The 18,670-nt window shown below is 38.8% G+C and overlaps 1 protein-coding gene across 1 annotated transcript; it reads right to left on the bottom strand.

Annotated features, from left to right (window-relative positions):
• Positions 1-2,033: 2,033 nt before the first annotated feature.
• Positions 2,034-18,585, bottom strand: LOC119778065 (gastrula zinc finger protein XlCGF57.1-like). Its single transcript, XM_038277143.1, has 2 exons — positions 18,346-18,585; positions 2,034-4,252 (listed from the first exon to the last, which is right to left on the bottom strand). Exons 1-2 carry the CDS (start codon positions 18,491-18,493, stop codon positions 2,454-2,456), a joined length of 1,947 nt encoding a protein of 648 aa, XP_038133071.1. The 5' UTR covers positions 18,494-18,585; the 3' UTR covers positions 2,034-2,453.
• Positions 18,586-18,670: the final 85 nt, after the last annotated feature.

Here is an 18,670-nt window from a genome sequence, read left to right as displayed (position 1 = left end):
TCCTGACATTCCTAGCTGCCACTAGCTGTATGGTTGCCCATGATCATTTGGACTACAGACAGCAGAGCCACAGGCCACCTCAGAGTTTAATGACAATGCAATATTTTGTGACATGTACTGTGCGAGATAAAATTAAATGTCCTCATCTTCATATGTTATGGGTTTTATAACGAAGAGCTTTAGCCGTTCCCTACATTTGAATAATTTTTGTTGTTCCTTTAAAGAAGGCTTTAGTCCCAATTTTACTAGCATCATTTATCTGCGTGTCTGCCGTGTAATCACTTCTGAAAGGCTGAAGGATGTCTGGATTCAGCAGAGCAGTGCAGAGCTCCTTTCCTACCCTGGACAGTGATCTTAAAAACCCATTGCATTAGAGCTTGTGTATAGGACAGGAGATAAGATGTAGCTTCCTCTTCAGGAGTATGAGTATGAGGATGAAAGCCAATCAAAGTTATCACCATGGACCTTAATGATGCTCTGTTTTTGGATTTAAAAAACAGGAGTAGAAAGCATCACAGCTGAGCTGCCATTGCCTTTTATTCTGAGCCCAGAAGGAGCCATAAAGACTGCAGATATAGAAACTCACTCTTTTGGCAGATATCAGAGCAAAAAGCAAGGAAAGAGAAATATTTTAATCTCTGCTGAAACTGCTGCCCCTCACTACAGGGTCCGGATGAAGCGGAAGGTGATGAGAAAATATATTCTATATTCATTTCCAGCTTTACAAAAAACAAAAAAAAAACTAATGACACAATCTTTAATCTGAATAAATTTTATTTAACCACATCTTTAATAAGCAATTTATTTTATTGTGGCACTTTTCAACTTCCTTATTACTGGTCAATAATAATTTTCACTAACCTGACATCTTGATTCTGGTTTAATTCTTAAGAAATACAACCATTTGTCATCATTTTATGAGAATTCAGGAGAAATTAAACATGTAGAAAACATTTAAAAAACATTGAAAATTAAGCAAAATGTTTCAACAGCTTTTTTAAGAAATAAAAGAATACAACATCCGTCTACTGCATTTAAAGCAAAAAAGAGAACGTCACAGATTAAAGCTGCAGTGTGTAACTTTTAGCGACATCTAGCGGTCAGACTGCAGACTGCAGCAACATGATCATCTCCCCCCCACCGCTTCTCCCCCCCAACAGTACGGCGAGCATTACGGGACAAAATGTCTTCCACGACGTCCGCATCACCTACCTTCTCAAGTGATGAGGTTTGTTTACATAGATAATTTTACAGATAGTATTTCATTAGTCTGTGTAGGGTATAGATTTCATGTAGACTTAAGATAATAAATATACCCGTTATTTTTTCTACATCGTTGTGACATTTTGGCGATCTCGCAATCACTAGTTTGTTGGCTCTGCGCTGCAGTAGCGCAAAGATGTCTGCCTCCATGGCTGCGAGACCCGCTCCTATGTAATTATAAATAACGAATTCTAAGGCAACGCAAATATTAAGGTTAAGAGGCTGAGCTCGTAGATGATGATAAAATAACATAGTTATGTATAATTTATTACATTTCTGACTGTATATCCCTGTAATTATTACACACTGTAGCTTTAAAGGCAGCAATCTTTTAAAGGACTGCTAGGTTCCTCTAGCCTGACGTAGTCCGACTCAATTCTAGTCAGAATATGAGTCTGATACTGCTCCATAGAGCTGTGATTATGGGGCGTGTTTCGAACGAACCAGGGAAAAAAATGCCTCTGCACTCAATTGGATAGACCTACAACCAATAAGAGCAACGGAGTGCGTGACGTATGTTAAGCGACCAAGGGAGCCAGCTGATAAATTAAACTTTTGCCGAATCCCGTAGGAAGGACGCCAAAAACATCTTTCTTTTCAACAAATGCCTTGATCGTGTTTCTCTGTTCCTCTTTTAAAATTAATTTGCTGTCGATTTCTTCTAGAACAGACCTAATAGCAGAATCTACACACCTTAACTCACCAGCGGCAGCCATTGTTGTTGTCACCCAAGCGCGCTTTGGTGACGTGGTTGATTACGTTACTGTTGATCATCTGTCCATCATCGTATAAAGCCCGCCCTGACAATTTGATTGGCCCGACCAGATATTGGGCGAGCATACTTGCGCTACTATTGAGCAATGCCAGACCGAACTTCCCGACCTCAAACGTTGTGGGCGGGACTAAGTTCGGAATGGCACCCAGGCTAAGGTTCCTCACCCTATTCATTAGAACAATTAATGAACAATAATCAAAAGGGCAAAGTCATGTTAAGTCTATACAAGTAAAAAAACGTATTACATATTTTCAGGATTCAACTTAGATATGAAATACACTGCAGCTTCTAAATGCAGTGCTGTCAAGTGCTTTAACATTTAACCTTGAAAAATTGCATGTGAGGTTTCAAGTGTGTGATTACATTCCCACTTTTAGTGAAATCAAGTTCACAAACCTCCTACTGCTGTTTAATCTCAAGCTTGTGAATCATGCATTTTAATGTGTCTAATATAATTACTTTTAAAATGAAAGGTTTTCTTACAGGTTTTACATGAAAAAAGGCCTACTCCTGTGTGTAGTCTCATGTGAAAATTCAGGCTGCTTTTTAGCCTGAAAGCTTTTTTACACATTTTACACTGATAAGGTTTCTCGTCTGTATGTGCTTTCATGTGAGAAATTAAATGAGGCTTCACATGGAAACTTTTCCCACAGGTTATACACGAAAAAGGCCTCTCATCTGTGTGAGTTCTGATGTGGTTAATCAAGAGTAGTTTTATGGTAAAACCTTTTCCACAGGTCTTACACAAGAAAGGCTTCTCCCCTGTGTGGGTTCTAATGTGATCAGTTAAATGGCTTTTTTGATTGTATCTTTTTCCACATGTCTTACACAAATAAGGCTTCTCACCTGTATGAGTTCGCATATGAAGCATATATGTGTGTCTTTGAATAAAACCCTTTCCGCAAGTCTTACACGAGAAAGGCCTTTCACCAGTATGAATTCTGTTGTGATTTGCCAAATAACTCTTTTGACTGAAGCTTTTTCCACAGGTTGTACAGAGAAAAGGCTTCACACCTGTGTGAATCTTCATGTGTAAATTCAAACTGCTTTTTGATTTGAAGGCTTTTTTACAGTTCTGACATGAAAAAGGCTTTTCACTTGTGTGGGTTCTAAGGTGAGTAACCGCATGATGTTTCTGACTAAAACATTTCCCACAAATCTTACACGAGAAGGGCCTTTCACCTGTGTGAGTCAACATATGATTATCCAACACTCTTTTAATAGTGAATTTTTTTCCACATGTCATGCAAGCAAAAAGGTTCTCTCCTGTGTGAATTCTCATGTGTAAAGTCAGTCGGTTTTGACGCCTATATTCTTTTCCACAGGTTGGACATGAATAAAGCTTCTCCGCCGTGTGAATTTTCATGTGGCTTTTCAATGCTCTTTCCAAAGTGAAACTTTTTCCACATGTCACACACGAGAAAGGCTTCTCACCCGTGTGATTTAGCATGTGTAGCTTGACTTTACTCTGTTCAACAAAAGCCTTCCCACAAATATCACACGAGTAAGGCTTCTCGCCAGTGTGAAGTTTGATGTGATATTTCAGCTGACCTTGCCTGCTGAACTTCTTTTCACAGATCATACATGAGAAAGGCTTCTCTCCTGTGTGCGTTCTCATGTGCTCCTTTAAAGAACATATTTGGATGAATCCTTTATTACAAAGCTCACATGAGTACGGCCTCTCACCTGTGTGAGTTCTCATATGAACAGTCAAGTGGCAATTTTGGGTAAATTTGTTATTACATATCTCACAAGTAAACCGCCTCTTATCATACCCTTTGGTTTTCTGGCTTCTCTTATTTTTTGGCTCTTCAAACATTTTTAAAACAGTGTTTTCTTGATGTTTTCTTTCCTGATTTTTCTTCTCAGTTTTAAGCAAGTCCTGTGAAATGAGCTTGCCTCTATTTGGTGTCGGTTCACTGTAGTCATTACCCTCAAAAGAAGGAGAGACCCTAAAGCCACTGGCTTCTTCCTTTACAGTTTCCTGTTCCTTATTTTGGCTGATGCAGAGGTTAATTTTTTCCTGTTTTATCTGTAGAATCACCGGGTCCTCATGTTCTTCTTTTATCTGTAGATGATCTAATTCATCCTGCTCTTCTTTTATTATAGGAAATTCTGCTTCCTCGAGATCCGAACTTGCATCACTCTTCTGGCTATGCAGCAGCTGTTCAACAGGAATCTTCTCCTCTTTACAGACGTAATGCTGAGGGCAATCTGGATTGAAGACAAAAATAAATCTTATTAAAAAGGCTTCATTGTATCATTGTTGTTATCTATATACAATTTCAAAAGTACAAACACACAGTATACCTTGGAGTGAATTATCTGAATCACCATTAACAACCAAAATGGACTCACACCAATGAATTTTCAGGCTTTGGTAACCTTCAACATTAGACAAAAATGTTGTATGGCTTTTCAAAATCAATCAATAAAGGACCTACTGCTGACCTGAGAACTGTGTAAGTTTCTTGCAAATGCAGATGTTTGCATCACCTGCTCAACACTTCCAGCAGACCTGCCTTTATTCCACACATGGTCTCTTGGCTGAACTGGAAGAAAGATGCGGTCTTCCTTCAGGCTCAGTTCTGTTCTGGCTTGTATGCAAAATTTGGCTAAAACAATGTGTTGAACAGGGGTCCATGATATGATATGAAATTTAAATATATAAAAATATTCCCTTACAGGATAATCCTATCTAGCCAGTTTTTGTTAACCTTCAAATGTAATTTAAGCATTTTCCACCCCCCCCAAATAAGGAAGGTTGCGCTACAGCAGATCTTTATCAGATAATGCAGTAACAAATGTTAAAGAATCTGATAACATTTTCTGATAAATCTTCTCTATATCCCAAAACCAACAATGCATAGGGCAGACATTCCATTAATTCCCTTTCACAATTTCATGATTAGTCAACCGTTTATTCATAGGAAGACAGCTCCAAGGTTTAATTAAGAGCTGCACTTGGAGGCGCCATGCTACATGTTCCCGTTTTAACACATCAATCCAAATAATTTAGAAGTGTAATGTGAGCAAAGTTTCATAATCCTCTGTTAAAGCTGGATTGAAGGAAATTGTTGAAGACAGACTGTATCAGAACTCCTCCCAGACATTTAACTTCACTTCATATGAAATAATTGAGTGTGATTTATGCTGGCACTGTTGCAGACAGTTCATAAAAATAAAAAAAGGTTTATAAGCAGCTTCAGTTTTAAAATTAAGTTAGCATGATATATATAAACATTTCAACAACATCAGTTCCTTCTCCCAGATATCCAACGGGGTGAGCCATACCACAGATCAATGTGTAAACGTAACTGTGCAAATTTAAATATTGTTGAAGAACATATGACAAATGGGGCTTTGACCACTTATAGTAGACGTTTTATTTAACTTCGGTAGAGCTACATTTGCATTTGTTTTTAAATGGTCTCTTTTGGGTTGTGAATTATTAGTTAGTAACTTTAAAAATCTCATTAGGTTTAACTTGTGAGGTCAGCTTCAAATTGTGAGCTTAATGAAAACGGATGAACATTACCTGGTAGAATCAATGTTATAAATTTCCTACTTAGATTGTTATAATTAAGTTAGTCCCTTCCAATATACGTCCCAATGATCCCCCCCACTAACGCAGCTTGCATAAATTAAATCTGGAGTTTAAGAATGGAGGTAGGACCCCCTTATTTTCAGTTATTTCATGCTGCACAATCTAGATTCTTGACAGATGTTCGAGACAGATCCTCCACCTTCTTAAAGAAAGAGTAGATAACAATAAATTTATAGTAAAAAGAGATACAAAAATTAAAAAAGGTAACCAATAATCTTGGAGTTATCCAGTTCATCCAAATTATATAGAACTTGAGTTCATCTCTGCTTAAAGATGAGATAATACACTGATCAACAGAGCTATGATTCAGTGTAAACCTGGACTTAAAGTAAAGTGTGGATTATCCCTGTTTCTGATGAGCAATATGTTTTTTTTCTAGATATTCATTACACAAAGAAGGCAAATTAAGCAGCACCATTTTAAATCCGTAAACCACCATTTTGTCTTTCATTTCCTAGAGGCCTGCTTTAAAGCGCATGACTGTTAACTAAACCAGACAGACAGCCCCCTGTCAATAATTACCTTCTCTTTAGGGGCTACATCGTCTGATACTACATGCACACACTCTGAAATTGTTACACTATCAATGAGACAATCAGTTTGTGAGAGAGAGGAAATTAAATTACTACCCTCAGCCTTGTTACTCAGTGTGAGAGAGAAAATAAAAAATGTAGCTGCTTCTTTCAGGGTCATGCTAACATCACCTGATTGTAATCTGCTGGAATTAGTTTTTTTTCTCAAGGACAGACCGCTCTAAATTCTAAGAGTTTATTAAAAAAAAGGGTCATGGAGCTATTGGATGTCTGTTAATGTTGTTTTTACATACCGTAGTCTATTTCAAATGTTAACACAAGATCAACAGTGAGGAGACAGAATAGTGGGGGAAGGATTAGGCGTAAGAATGATAGGAGCAATCCTTATTATATTTTCCTTGAATGTCCCTTTACCATGACCAATTTTTACATGTGTTTATACTGGTTTTAAGAAATAATTTTTTTGGGATAATTGAATTTCATTGAATCTCGCTCTTTAAAAGATTGTGTTAGTTATTGACTTGATTTGTAATAATGTAACTGAGATCAATTTTCTCTCAATAAAACCAGGTTGAGATTATGTCGGTATAAATGAGTCAGCTAATTTTGAAAAACCAATACTAGGTGAGGAGGAGTAGCAACAATCTTTCAGTCCTGTTTAATAATGAGTCTAAATAATCACTTCTTTTCAATATTTAACCCATGGTTTCCCCTTATTTAAATGCAAAAAAGAAAAACACTTATGTTTGTTATTTTGTACCATCCACAAGGCCTAAATAGTTATTTCTCACAGATTTCTTACCAGTGTGAAATAATAAGTTATTTCCAGTGAAGGATTTTAATGTTTGTGCAAATGGGAAGGTAACGGCCTAAATGCAGCCTTTAATGTCATCTAGACTCAATCAACTTGGTTCAAAATGTGCATAGGCCCAGACATTTTTATCATCATACTTTGGACCCTGTGCTGATTTATGGATTAGACTGTGAGCAAATATTTCTTAACAACCATGTCCTGTCTGAACGTTCAGTTGTCAACTTCAACTGTTTGTTGTTTTGTATTGTAAAATGTGAAAATTGCGAGAACTTTCAAATTCATGTAAATGCGGAAAGTGACACTCTAAATGTACTTGGTAATACAATTTTAGACTCAATAGCCTATGCTCCAAACAAGAGTAGGTCATTTTCTGATGACCTTCAAATTTTCTCATCCCCCAAAACATTTCACTTAAGCAGATCCCTATCAGACAATGAATTAGCAAAGTTTAAAGTATGTGCACCCTTTTTAATTTATCAGTGTAACACAAAAACACAACAGAGGTCATCCATGTAATTTATTTCCCTTCAAAAGTTGATAGTCTAATCACTTTCATTATGTGTCTCATTATCTGTTAAGAAATTCTTGTGCTTTGAGTTATGTAGTTCAGAACTAAACAAAAGCGGCTGCCTTTTTTTTTCCTTTCAAGGGGTTACATTCTTTAATGCAATGAGGAAGTAAACGTTAACTAGAATATCAGTCTTCAAAAGCAAAGAAATTACTGCTGCCCTCTCCAGTGCGATAAGGAAGCAATAAAAATGGAACCTTACTATATCATCTGATAAGGATCTGGTGAAACGAAACCTCCTTATGGGGGAGGATCAGTCAGTTAAATTAAAGGTTGCAAAAAAAAAAAGCTCAGATAGGACAGGGCTGTGGGGAAACAGTGCTTTTAAAACATTGGTGTGTCAGCACATGTTTGCATGTTTGTAGCAAAGGCAATTGTTAGATTTGTATTTAGGCTGTCACTTTCAGCATCAACATGAATGCCTAAATCCCTGACATTAATGACCTTATCTGTATTAAACACTGATAAGAAGTCTTATGCTACATAGAATCAAACATATATTTCAGAGTAAGGGCTTTGTAGGTGATACAAAAGAAACAAAACAAACAAACAAACAAACAAACAAAAAACCCCAAATGGAAGTGGTTTCAGTGCTTAGCAGGTTGGATGAGAAAACCAAAGATTTAATATTCAAGCTATGAGTTGGCCTGGGACTAATCAATAACTGGCTGAAGGATGGCTGCTGCTGTTCCTCCTCCTTCTCACAGTGTGTTCCTGGGAATGTTAAAATTTAAACAGCCAGGAGGACTTGCCTCATTAATGCTAACCATAATCCTCTTGCTGCAGCCAGGCCAATGGAGACTAAATAAATCCATCTAATTACCCCAAAGCAAGTAATTAACAAAAGTCTTTGAAGGGAGCGATCAAAAATTTGATTAAATGTTCCGTTCAGACACGTTCTTATCAAAATTCATGAGATATTTAAGATTGGCTTTCCTGGATGAGGTCATGGCTGAATGAAGATGCCAAGATGCATAATTTCCTATTATGTATTGATCATGTTCAGCAATGTTCCTGAAATTTACCAACAAATCAACTTGCTTTGTCTTACAGAAGCTCAAACTCTTAAAATGTGCAATAAGTTCATAACATAATAATACACAGTGGAAAGAAAATGTTGTTTTTGCCAGGGAATTATATGCATGGCTTGTATGAGGCCTTAACTTTTAACTATTGTTAAAGTGAGAAGGATTTGTCCCCTTCAAAGTAAAGGCTGTAACGCCCCGGGGCCTCCTCACACGGTTCTTTTCCTGGGAGCAAGTTATTTACTACTCTTAACTCAAACTCGGTAAAACCATATGAAAAAGGACTATAAAAACAGGAGTAAAAAAGTAACAGAGTTTATTCCAGATCAGGTCGTTACAAGACAGAGAAAAATGCTTAGAGCTATGCACAGCTGTGGTCTCAAAAATCACGTCCGCAAGCGTCCGGCAAAGTTTGAGCCCCGAACAACGTCATCACCTGCTTCTTATACCTTCTGAGTCTGTGTCACATCACGTGGATGCTTAGCTGTCCGTATCAGAAACTGACACGCCATCCATGTCTTGAACTCCATGCAGGTTGCCTCTCTGTCTCAGGGTTACAGATACAGCCGCTCTCCTATCAGACCGGCTCCAAGATGTGCCCATATCCTTTGTGCTCTTAGAGACACAAAGGCTGTCTTGATTAGATGACCTCCGTACACACCGTGATATCCACAATGTGAAGGAAGGCCTTCTGCTCTGTCTAATCTGACAAATTAACAGTGCACATGATGTATAAATAATAAACCCTAACAACTCCCCCTGATAAGTTACCGTTTTTACAGGTAACTTAAAAAACACAGGAAGCGGCACATCTTCGAAGGACCGGGTGACCCAGAGAGCATCTATAATTAGTCAAGTATCATTAATTAGGAATCAAAAGTAACCACAATCAAAGCTTCACAGACCAAATGTTCTCACCTCAAGACCACAGTTTCAGCATTTAACCTACAATTATGAGAGTGTCATCTAATTAAAGGAAAAACTTTATTTTAGTTGTCCTACGCACACATTATTGTTAAAGTTAACCTTCAGTCAGATAACCTCAAGAATCCATATATCGCAATAAGAGCTAAATTCATCTACTTTCTGCACATCCCACCTGAGGCTCCTAAACGAGACCGCATAGGTCCTCATGAGGATAAACCTTATCTATTCAAACTTTTACCAATCATTTTCGTTCCTCAGGTAGAGGTGACATGAGCACAGGATCAGGGTTTGGGGCCGGTTGCTCAGCACCGGAAAACGGCTACCCTCCTTTCTAAAAGGCAAGTAAAAACCGGGTGAACACCATCTCAGGGAAATCCCCTGCTCTGGACCAATGTTAGTGAAGCAAGAAAAACCTTCCGGTTTTTGAAATCTATATAATTTATACATTACCTTAGTGTTAGAACAGTAAACCTTTTTGAAAGGAAACCTGTATAAGGTCTATCAGGTAGTGCTCTCTACGTCAACGAGAAAAAATGTTGTGCGATAAAAGACTTGAGATCTATGGTGGGGTCTGGTGAGCAAAATCGGTGAATCCGGATGAACTCATCAAAAACAAAATCAAAATAAATCATAACATAAATACATCACAATTTAAGTTTAAATCAAAGAAATATCCAGGTCCTGAGTGTAAAAGACAAATAGGGAAATAACACTGAAGAAGAGATAATATATAACATAGTCATGATGTCCTCCGTATCACACCTCAATTCAAATAAATCAAATCAGAGTCCATCGTAATTGGCCTCCTTGCCTAAACAATTCAATCTTTGGTTCTCCATCAGTACAATTGCAGGATAGAGTGGCTGAATCCTATGGGTGGTGGGTGTCTTCATGGGCAATGTATTATCGCGATACACAGATTCATCAATCCTTTCCGGGATTGCACCTATACTGGAGGGCGTGAGGATCATCACATATATAGGAGGTGGGCAGCACAGAGCTTATATGACACGACACACACAGATCTGCAATGGACTATTCATCTTATTGCACAAATCAAAGCACAAGAGGGGGGGGTGGGCGGGGGGTGGGAGGGGCTGTGCACGCCACACTACACGGCATAGAAGTGCTATATCTTCCAGTAGGGGGTGGGGGGACTGGTGCCATATCTCAAGTGTAACAAAAGTTGGTGGGCGTAGGGCTAAGCGCAGACATTTGATGATCAGATGGCTCTATGGCAGCATATTGACGAAATATGAGGCGCGAACATCGAGATCGATATATTGAGTGTGCATGTTTTCTATGCGTTATATTATCTTTATAATTATGAAATAATGTTTTAATTCTTTCTTAGTAAAAATTTTCTTCAGAGTAAGCCCAAAATCACTGCAACTAATATAATCTAATTCAAGGAACCTGTAAATATTTAGAAAACATTTAACCCTTTTTTACACATTGTAACACTCAATTCATGGATTAAATAAATGAATTTTAAAACCATTTCTACATCATAGCATATTAAGTTTTAGTCTCGTCTAAACTTGTAACTGCATTTTAGTTTACTGCTACACCCTCCCCAGAAAATTATTAGAAGTTCTTTAATCTCTAAGGAAAAAACCCAGCTTGGCGCAGATTCCCCCTATTAAAAACTCCCCCACCAGACCTTGTATCCGTGAATGTTAGTGCATGAAAGAAAACCTCATTCCCATGTGGACCCTTGTGTGTTCTTCCAGTCGTTAACCGTGTGTGGGCGTGTTGTTATGTGACAGTATGTGTGTGTGTCTATGTGAGTGGATCTATACGTGGGAAACTGGTCAGGAGCCATCCCGCTACTGGTTTGGAAGAAAAAGTGTTTCTTGGAGCAGTGATCCTCTCCAACATGCAAAAAAAGTTCGATGTTCGGACAAGTCCATCAGGTTTTCCTCTGTTACCACAGCAGCTTTGAACCATAAGAGTCCTGGGGCCATGTGTCCCCACACCCCCTGAAGGATAAGTCTTTACCTGTGTCATCAGCAGTATCACATAGAGGTAGAAGGAAACAGAGCGTTAAAGATGTTCCTCCCTTCAAGAGGAAATGTCATATTGAATTGTTCATCTGCTCAGAGCACAGGATTGTACTCTGACTCGCTGCTGCGTTCCCAAAACTCAGCAGTACACAGTTCCTGAAGGTGTTGAATTCGACTGCACCCCCTCTATGCAAAGTGTCCAGCTATAGTCCATTTAAAATATTCTCCAAAAAGCAGTGCTCCGATGAGAAAAAACAAACAAAACAAAAACAAAGAACAAAATAAAAACAAACGAAAAAAAATCTGTTCCAACATCCCCAGAACCAGTAAATAGTTGTCATATCTGGACCCCTGACCAGATCCAAAAAATGTGCAGGAAACATAATCTCTTCTTATATGTGTTATCTCAAATAAACTAAACACTAAAGTGTGCATCTCCTCTAAAGTATTAATTGCAGCTCTAGTGAAGTAAAGTCAGGTGTTCTTATTGCTTCATGCATAAAAAGTATGGTTAACCATCCCCCAAATTGTATATAGCCCCTCAAATGCTATTTATAACTCTGCTCGCAGTAAAAAAAACAAAACAAGCAAAAAACATTTAAAATTTATCAAAACAAATAAAAATAAAATAAAAAGATAAAATAAATGGTGAAGTTTTAGTCCCTGGGCCTGATATTGAATCCCCATAAGCTCATTAACTCATTAAGTCTTCATCGTTATTGCTTATTTTGAAAAGAAACCATCATTTGCTTTAAACATTTGCTCCTAAAATGTTATAATTTCCCCTAAATTGCATTCTGTTGATGCAACTTTACCATTCCCAAAAGTTAAAGTTTCAACTTGTTGTCCCTTTAATAATATAATAATAATATTATGCTAATTAACAACTGACCAAACCATTTATCAAAAAACCCAGTCTAATTTATCACATAGTAAAACATCTCTAAATCCTCTTTTTTATTCCTCTATGTAAGAATACCCCACCCCCTGATGATATAAAGAAAAATTTAGCATAGTTTTTCATTGTGAACAAGAAATCTGGTGTGTCAGTTCACTTATCTTTTTTTTTTTTTACATCCGTCTTGTCCGATGATCCCATGACCTTCCATCAACTCATCACTGCCAGTGTTCTTTTCTCGTCCAAAGCAGTGGGCATCCAGTCATTTCCTTAATGTTCCCATCTCAGCAGCTGCAAACCATCCCTCCTTCTGAAGTTTAGGAGCAAAGTTAGTCTCTGTGCCCCTTGTAGGTTAATCCATCCTGCGACTCAAGAAAGAAAGTGTCCAATGTCTCTCCAAACAAAAATCCATTGTTCATTTTGAAACATTCCCATCCGTAGTGTAGTCAAAACTATTCAAAAAATTTAACATGCGTGCCACGTCATTTTTTTTTTTTTTTTTTTTTTCATAAAGGCTAAGATGTTAGTAAACAAACAGAAAACAAACAAACATACAGACACAAACAACGACAAACATGTAAGACAACAAAAACCCCAGTGGTGCCTCCGACTCCTCCAAATAGTTGTTGGTTCATCTTGTCATTCGTTAAATGCCTCTGTCAGCATGACTGCTCTTAATGTTCCACCCCAACAAAAGTCTGTGAGCTTCAAACCACCACATCAATCTGTACCTCATAGCTCATATCAGAACCAGAGAGGAATTAAAACAAACTCAGAGCTCACCAGAATGGCCTTCCGCCGGGAACAAAACATGCAGCCACAATCTCTACACCCTGTCTCTGGCATGCTGCATTCTCACACCACCTCTCTCATGTCCTGATCCATGGTTCCGATCCAGTCCAGTTGCTAACCAAGTCAGTCCAGTCAGTCAGAACCTATTCAAATCCTCCTATCAAAAAGTTTTCAACTATCTGAACCCCCCTCTCTCTCTTGCTCTAGTCACTCTCAGCCAAGTTGTCCATTTCACATGCCAGAACTTCTGCAGCTGTTGGGAAAATAAGGGTTAATGCACATCTTAAACAAAACACAATGAAGGATGAGACTTTTGTCAGCCTGTCCTGGAAGAAAAAATGTTAACATTTAAGGATTGTTACAAACACAGCCTGAAAAAGAAAAATAAAGGAACATGTTTAAGAAAAACGATCTCCTGATCCTCCTTAAATGGGCCTCTGAATAATCCTGCCTGCTCCCTGACAGCCGCACTGTCACTCTCTACAAGCAGGGAAAAAGTAAATTACCCCTCTGGTTTGTTACCAGGAAAAAGCAATCAAAAAGTTCATCAATTAGTCAATAGTTAATCACTTCATTCACAGAAATTTGTAAAGTTAGCGGAATTTAACACGTCATGCAAAGAAAGTAAGGCCCAGATGAACAGTGAAAAGATAAGTGTTAGTAATGATTAGAGATTCAAATTAATCAGTTCGTGCCTAGGCAGTTTCCAAACGGCATTATACACAGATAAAAATAATTATGGAGAAAAACTGAAGGCTGAAAAAACCCAGGGTCAGGTCACACCGAAATTGTTCTTAACTCTCCAGCCTTGTTTGTAAAAGTTGACCCCGCTAATCTGCTGAGCTCCTGCGGGTATCTTGGCCATATGCTGTGTCCAGTTCCAGCTCGAAGTGTGATTTATCCTCTCCCTAATCAATCTCTAATAAAATCCTAATGAGAAAAAAAAATGAAACTAATCAATCTCTAATGCAATTCTAATAATTGAAAATGAAACTACCTTTAAATTAAAATCATGTAATGCCCTCGTCTGAGATTTTAGTTTCCCAAAAAGTAAAAACACCCATTCTGCTTCTTTCTGGATATTTACTTATATATTTAATTATTTTTCTAATCTATAATCTATTAATCTACAGTATCTCAGCTGCACTCCACACCCAAAAATTACCTCACACCTTACAACAGCAACCTGCTCTGGCCTTGTCACGGCCTCTCATAGGTGGGGCCCCTGAGCAACATGTTTGAAACGATTACCCTTCTGTTATGCCCCCAGTGCTCCTTCTCAATCCTGTAAAAATGCAAATCATGTTAATGTCACATCAAAAAATATTCTTAATCATTTCCAACTTCACCACACACATTCTACCTCACATGCATTCCACATTTAGGACAGACAGACAGACATTGGCCACATAAAGTTTGTTTAATCCATCAGTATCAATGTAGATTTATCTTCTTAGAGGATTTTTTCCCAATTTAAACAAAAAGTCATAATCTTTTCACCAGTCCGGTCTTAAGACCTCTGCACCAGTGCTTTTCAGCCTCATTTTAGGATCCTTGTTAAACTATATGTGCACATTTATGGAAACCTAAGATTTATTTGCTCACGTTAGACACCAAAATAAGTTTTCACACCCAATGATTTTTTAATTCTAAGCGTCCCCCAAAAATGACATGTTTGAATTTTCAACTATGAGAACACCTCTAAGGGGTTCTGAAAAAGTGGTATGTTTTGTTTTTCTCCTGAAAATCCCATTACCTGTGTAGTTTTTTGGCAGGGGGCACATAAAGATTCAGGGTGCTGTATCTGGCCCCCGTATCAACGATAAAAGGACAGTTGCTGCCCTCAATCAAAATATCTATCACTGCTGCTGGAAATTTCTCAAAAACTACCTCCATAACTAAACAAATAGTGGGATCCCGGCCTCCCTAGTGTTGCTGCATTGACTTCCTTTCTCTAATTCTTACTGAACCCGCACTTCGATCTTCTTTGCCCATTTCTCTCCTTCTCTATCCAACTCACCCTCCATTTCATCTACTGCTGTCTGCCTCTCTTTTATCCACTGAACTCAACCGTCCTAATTTATCTATTTGATGTAACCCACTCTATTCTGAACAGTTGACTGAGTAAAGATCCATTTAATCCACCTTAGAGTATCCTCAGTGATCAGTGTCTAATTTATATTCACTTTGCTACAGTATGACAAACTTAGCTTGTGTGGTCTAACATTTTCAAATATAAGCTCCTGAATCAGTCACTCTACATGCAGATTACAATACCATTCTAGTGTAGTAATTGGTAGATGTCTTTAAGGTAAAAACTGCTTCTAGACTCCTGGGCCCTGCCTTTGCTGTGACCGGCCCTGTGTGCACTCAGTCTCTCTGTGTCTTCTCTTTTTTTTTTTTTTTTTCTCCTGCCTCTAAGTGAACGGCTGCTCTGTGTGATCCACCTTCTGGAGCTCAATGTTGGGCCGGGGTTGGGGTTTACAGCACTGAAAATTTACTAATTGATCTTCTTACCTTTAAAATGTTAATTTCAAGACATCGTAAATTGTAAATATATCAACCTTTTATATTTTAAGCTTTCCTTTCCAAGGTTCACCTCCAAAAATCACAGAAACATCGACATTTTCATAACAATAGGAACTGAAATGCTGAAATGTTTTATTTACCGCCTCCTCTATTAAATCTTGCATCTGAAACTATTTTCGTACCTCTTGTCCCAATTCTTCCTCTGTAGGCCTTATTTCACAATTTATCTGACCCTCACGCAACTCCATAACAGGCATCTGCACACATGGGTTTGATGGAAACATTGCATCACCAGCCTTACGAAACATTTCTCTGACACCTTGGTGTGGACTGGGGTCCATAATAGGCTCTGTTTCTGCAATATTAGATGTACTCATGAAAGGTTTTTCTTACCCTCTGAAGTGTCGAGTGCCTGCTCACCTCCCTGAGCCCCGTTTTGCTCCTTCTGTTCCTGTTCAGGGTCCTTGTCAGAAAAATAGTTACTAAAATTGAACTTGGTTTGTCTAATCAAATCCAAAAGTTTTGTTTCTTCCTTCTGGTGTTTGTCTCGTCCGAACACACCAGCACCAGCCATTTTTTCACGAGCTTGTGACAATCTAATTTTTAGTGTATCCAAATAAAAACCACGTTGTGAAGTGTTTGGAGGGGGCCCCTCTAATTCCCCAAACATTCCATCTTCTCTCATTTTTTCAACCCATTCATCAAATTTTCTAATGTGGTGTTCTGCATCCTTCAATGGATAACTCGCCATGATCATACTTCTCCCTTTATCCAGACTCGCTTTTAACGAGGTGTTTCTGGATTCAATTTCTAGTCCACATGCATCCATCTTTCACACCTTCCGTTCACACAGTGTATAAAATCAGACCTCGACGTCTTACGTGAGATCCCTCTGGGCTTTAAACCTTTTCCCTACAACCTTCAGTGAGCCGCTCTTCTGCTAAGGAAGCGCGTCCGTCAAAGAAATACGTCCGTCAGTGAAAAGGAAAAAAAAGAAAGGAAAATTTAGAGAAAAAGAAAAGATTTAGATATAGTTCCGCCTAGTTCACTCCACCACTTATGGAATTAGACAAACAAGTTGCCTAATTCGGGCCTCGGCCTAATATGTTTTATGGGGATTATTTTATCGTTTCTCTCTTTCCTTTATAAGAGAAGAGAAGGAAAGAGAAAAAATGCCCCCAACGGTCCGTTTCACCCGGATCCCCCCCACCAGTCTCAGTTTTTCGTAAATGTCCTTATGGGAGGTATACTGGCAAACTCTAGCCGGCTATGTGACTGGGTCTGTGCGTCTGTTTTCAGAAGTGCATCTTTCGTGTCTGCAGGCAGACCGGGAATAAAATCACCGTCCCTTTCTGCATGCAGAAACCGTTGGGCTTCCAACCAACTTTATCCTAGTGAGTAGTATAATTCTTGAAGACGTTTGCGCAGTCGCCTTCAGTCGGACTTTCAACCGCTACCCACAGCAGAACGCACGACTTTTTTCTCTCTCTCTCCTTTTTTTTCTTGTTTTTTTTTTTTTTTATGTGTAGACGTTCGCAATGTAAAAGAAAAAAAAAAAAATCCAACAAATACAACCAAACAAAACCGCAAAAAACAAAAAACTAAAATCACTCTGAGCAATTTCTCTGTCCTCTTTTGCATAAAAAACTTCAGCTCACTTCAGAAAATCACAACACAGCCAAAGTGTTTTAACAGTAAAAACACTGGAGATATTTTGTAATAAGGAATCTCCTCACCTTATCAGTTGTTTCGGCCGCAGGCTGTGGAGCTTTTTCCGTCGGTGGCTCTGTTGTCCTGCTTCCAGGTCACGGGCGGGAACACCAATTTGTTAAAGTGAGAAGGATTTGTCCCCTTCAAAGTAAAGGCTGTAACGCCCCGGGGCCTCCTCACACGGTTCTTTTCCTGGGAGCAAGTTATTTACTACTCTTAACTCAAACTCGGTAAAACCATATGAAAAAGGACTATAAAAACAGGAGTAAAAAAGTAACAGAGTTTATTCCAGATCAGGTCGTTACAAGACAGAGAAAAATGCTTAGAGCTATGCACAGCTGTGGTCTCAAAAATCACGTCCGCAAGCGTCCGGCAAAGTTTGAGCCCCGAACAACGTCATCACCTGCTTCTTATACCTTCTGAGTCTGTGTCACATCACGTGGATGCTTAGCTGTCCGTATCAGAAACTGACACGCCATCCATGTCTTGAACTCCATGCAGGTTGCCTCTCTGTCTCAGGGTTACAGATACAGCCGCTCTCCTATCAGACCGGCTCCAAGATGTGCCCATATCCTTTGTGCTCTTAGAGACACAAAGGCTGTCTTGATTAGATGACCTCCGTACACACCGTGATATCCACAATGTGAAGGAAGGCCTTCTGCTCTGTCTAATCTGACAAATTAACAGTGCACATGATGTATAAATAATAAACCCTAACACTATTTAAAATGTTTTCTAAATGTAGGATGACACAATTAGTGTACAGTAAGGCAGCGATATCTGCTGAGTTTGAATCTGTTGAAATGACAGGTCCTCGCGGGCTAATATTGAGTACAGCCATTCAGTAACCCGACCTGATCCTGTCAATAAACCGTTAGTATCGCTGATTTTTTCGTACCTATCCGGTGTAAGACGATCTGGGGCGTCCGGTTAGAACCCAGGAGCCTGCGCCATCCATCGACCTCCTCCTCGGACTTTACAATGATTTCCAAGCCAGGAGTTAACCCCTCTTTGATTAAGTCTGTCTGAAAATGAGCGGAGGACATCCTTCCGTTAAAAACTCACAGACCATCAGGAAACCTGACAGAGAACCTATCGCTTTTGTTTCTAGTTTCTTCCTCATCGGCTTTGTGTCGCATTATTGGCCATGACCAAACAATGCTTTGGCGCATTACCGCCACCAAGTGGTAACTAGTCTGAACCACATCACAATGACTAAAGAG

Source organism: Cyprinodon tularosa, unplaced genomic scaffold, assembly GCF_016077235.1.
Source record: "Cyprinodon tularosa strain WSP-4 unplaced genomic scaffold, ASM1607723v1 ctg13, whole genome shotgun sequence".
NCBI classification, from domain to species: domain Eukaryota; kingdom Metazoa; phylum Chordata; class Actinopteri; order Cyprinodontiformes; family Cyprinodontidae; genus Cyprinodon; species Cyprinodon tularosa.
This window is presented reverse-complemented; position numbering and strand designations above follow the sequence as displayed.

Coding starts and splice junctions, on each gene's coding strand:
- LOC119778065 (XM_038277143.1), bottom strand. CDS start 18,493: ATGTCCTCCGCTCATTTTCAGACAGACTTAATCAAAGAGGGGTTAACT. Junction 4,253..18,345: donor GATCGTCTTACACCGGATAG/GTACGAAAAAAT, acceptor TCTTCAATCCAG/ATTGCCCTCAGCATTACGTC.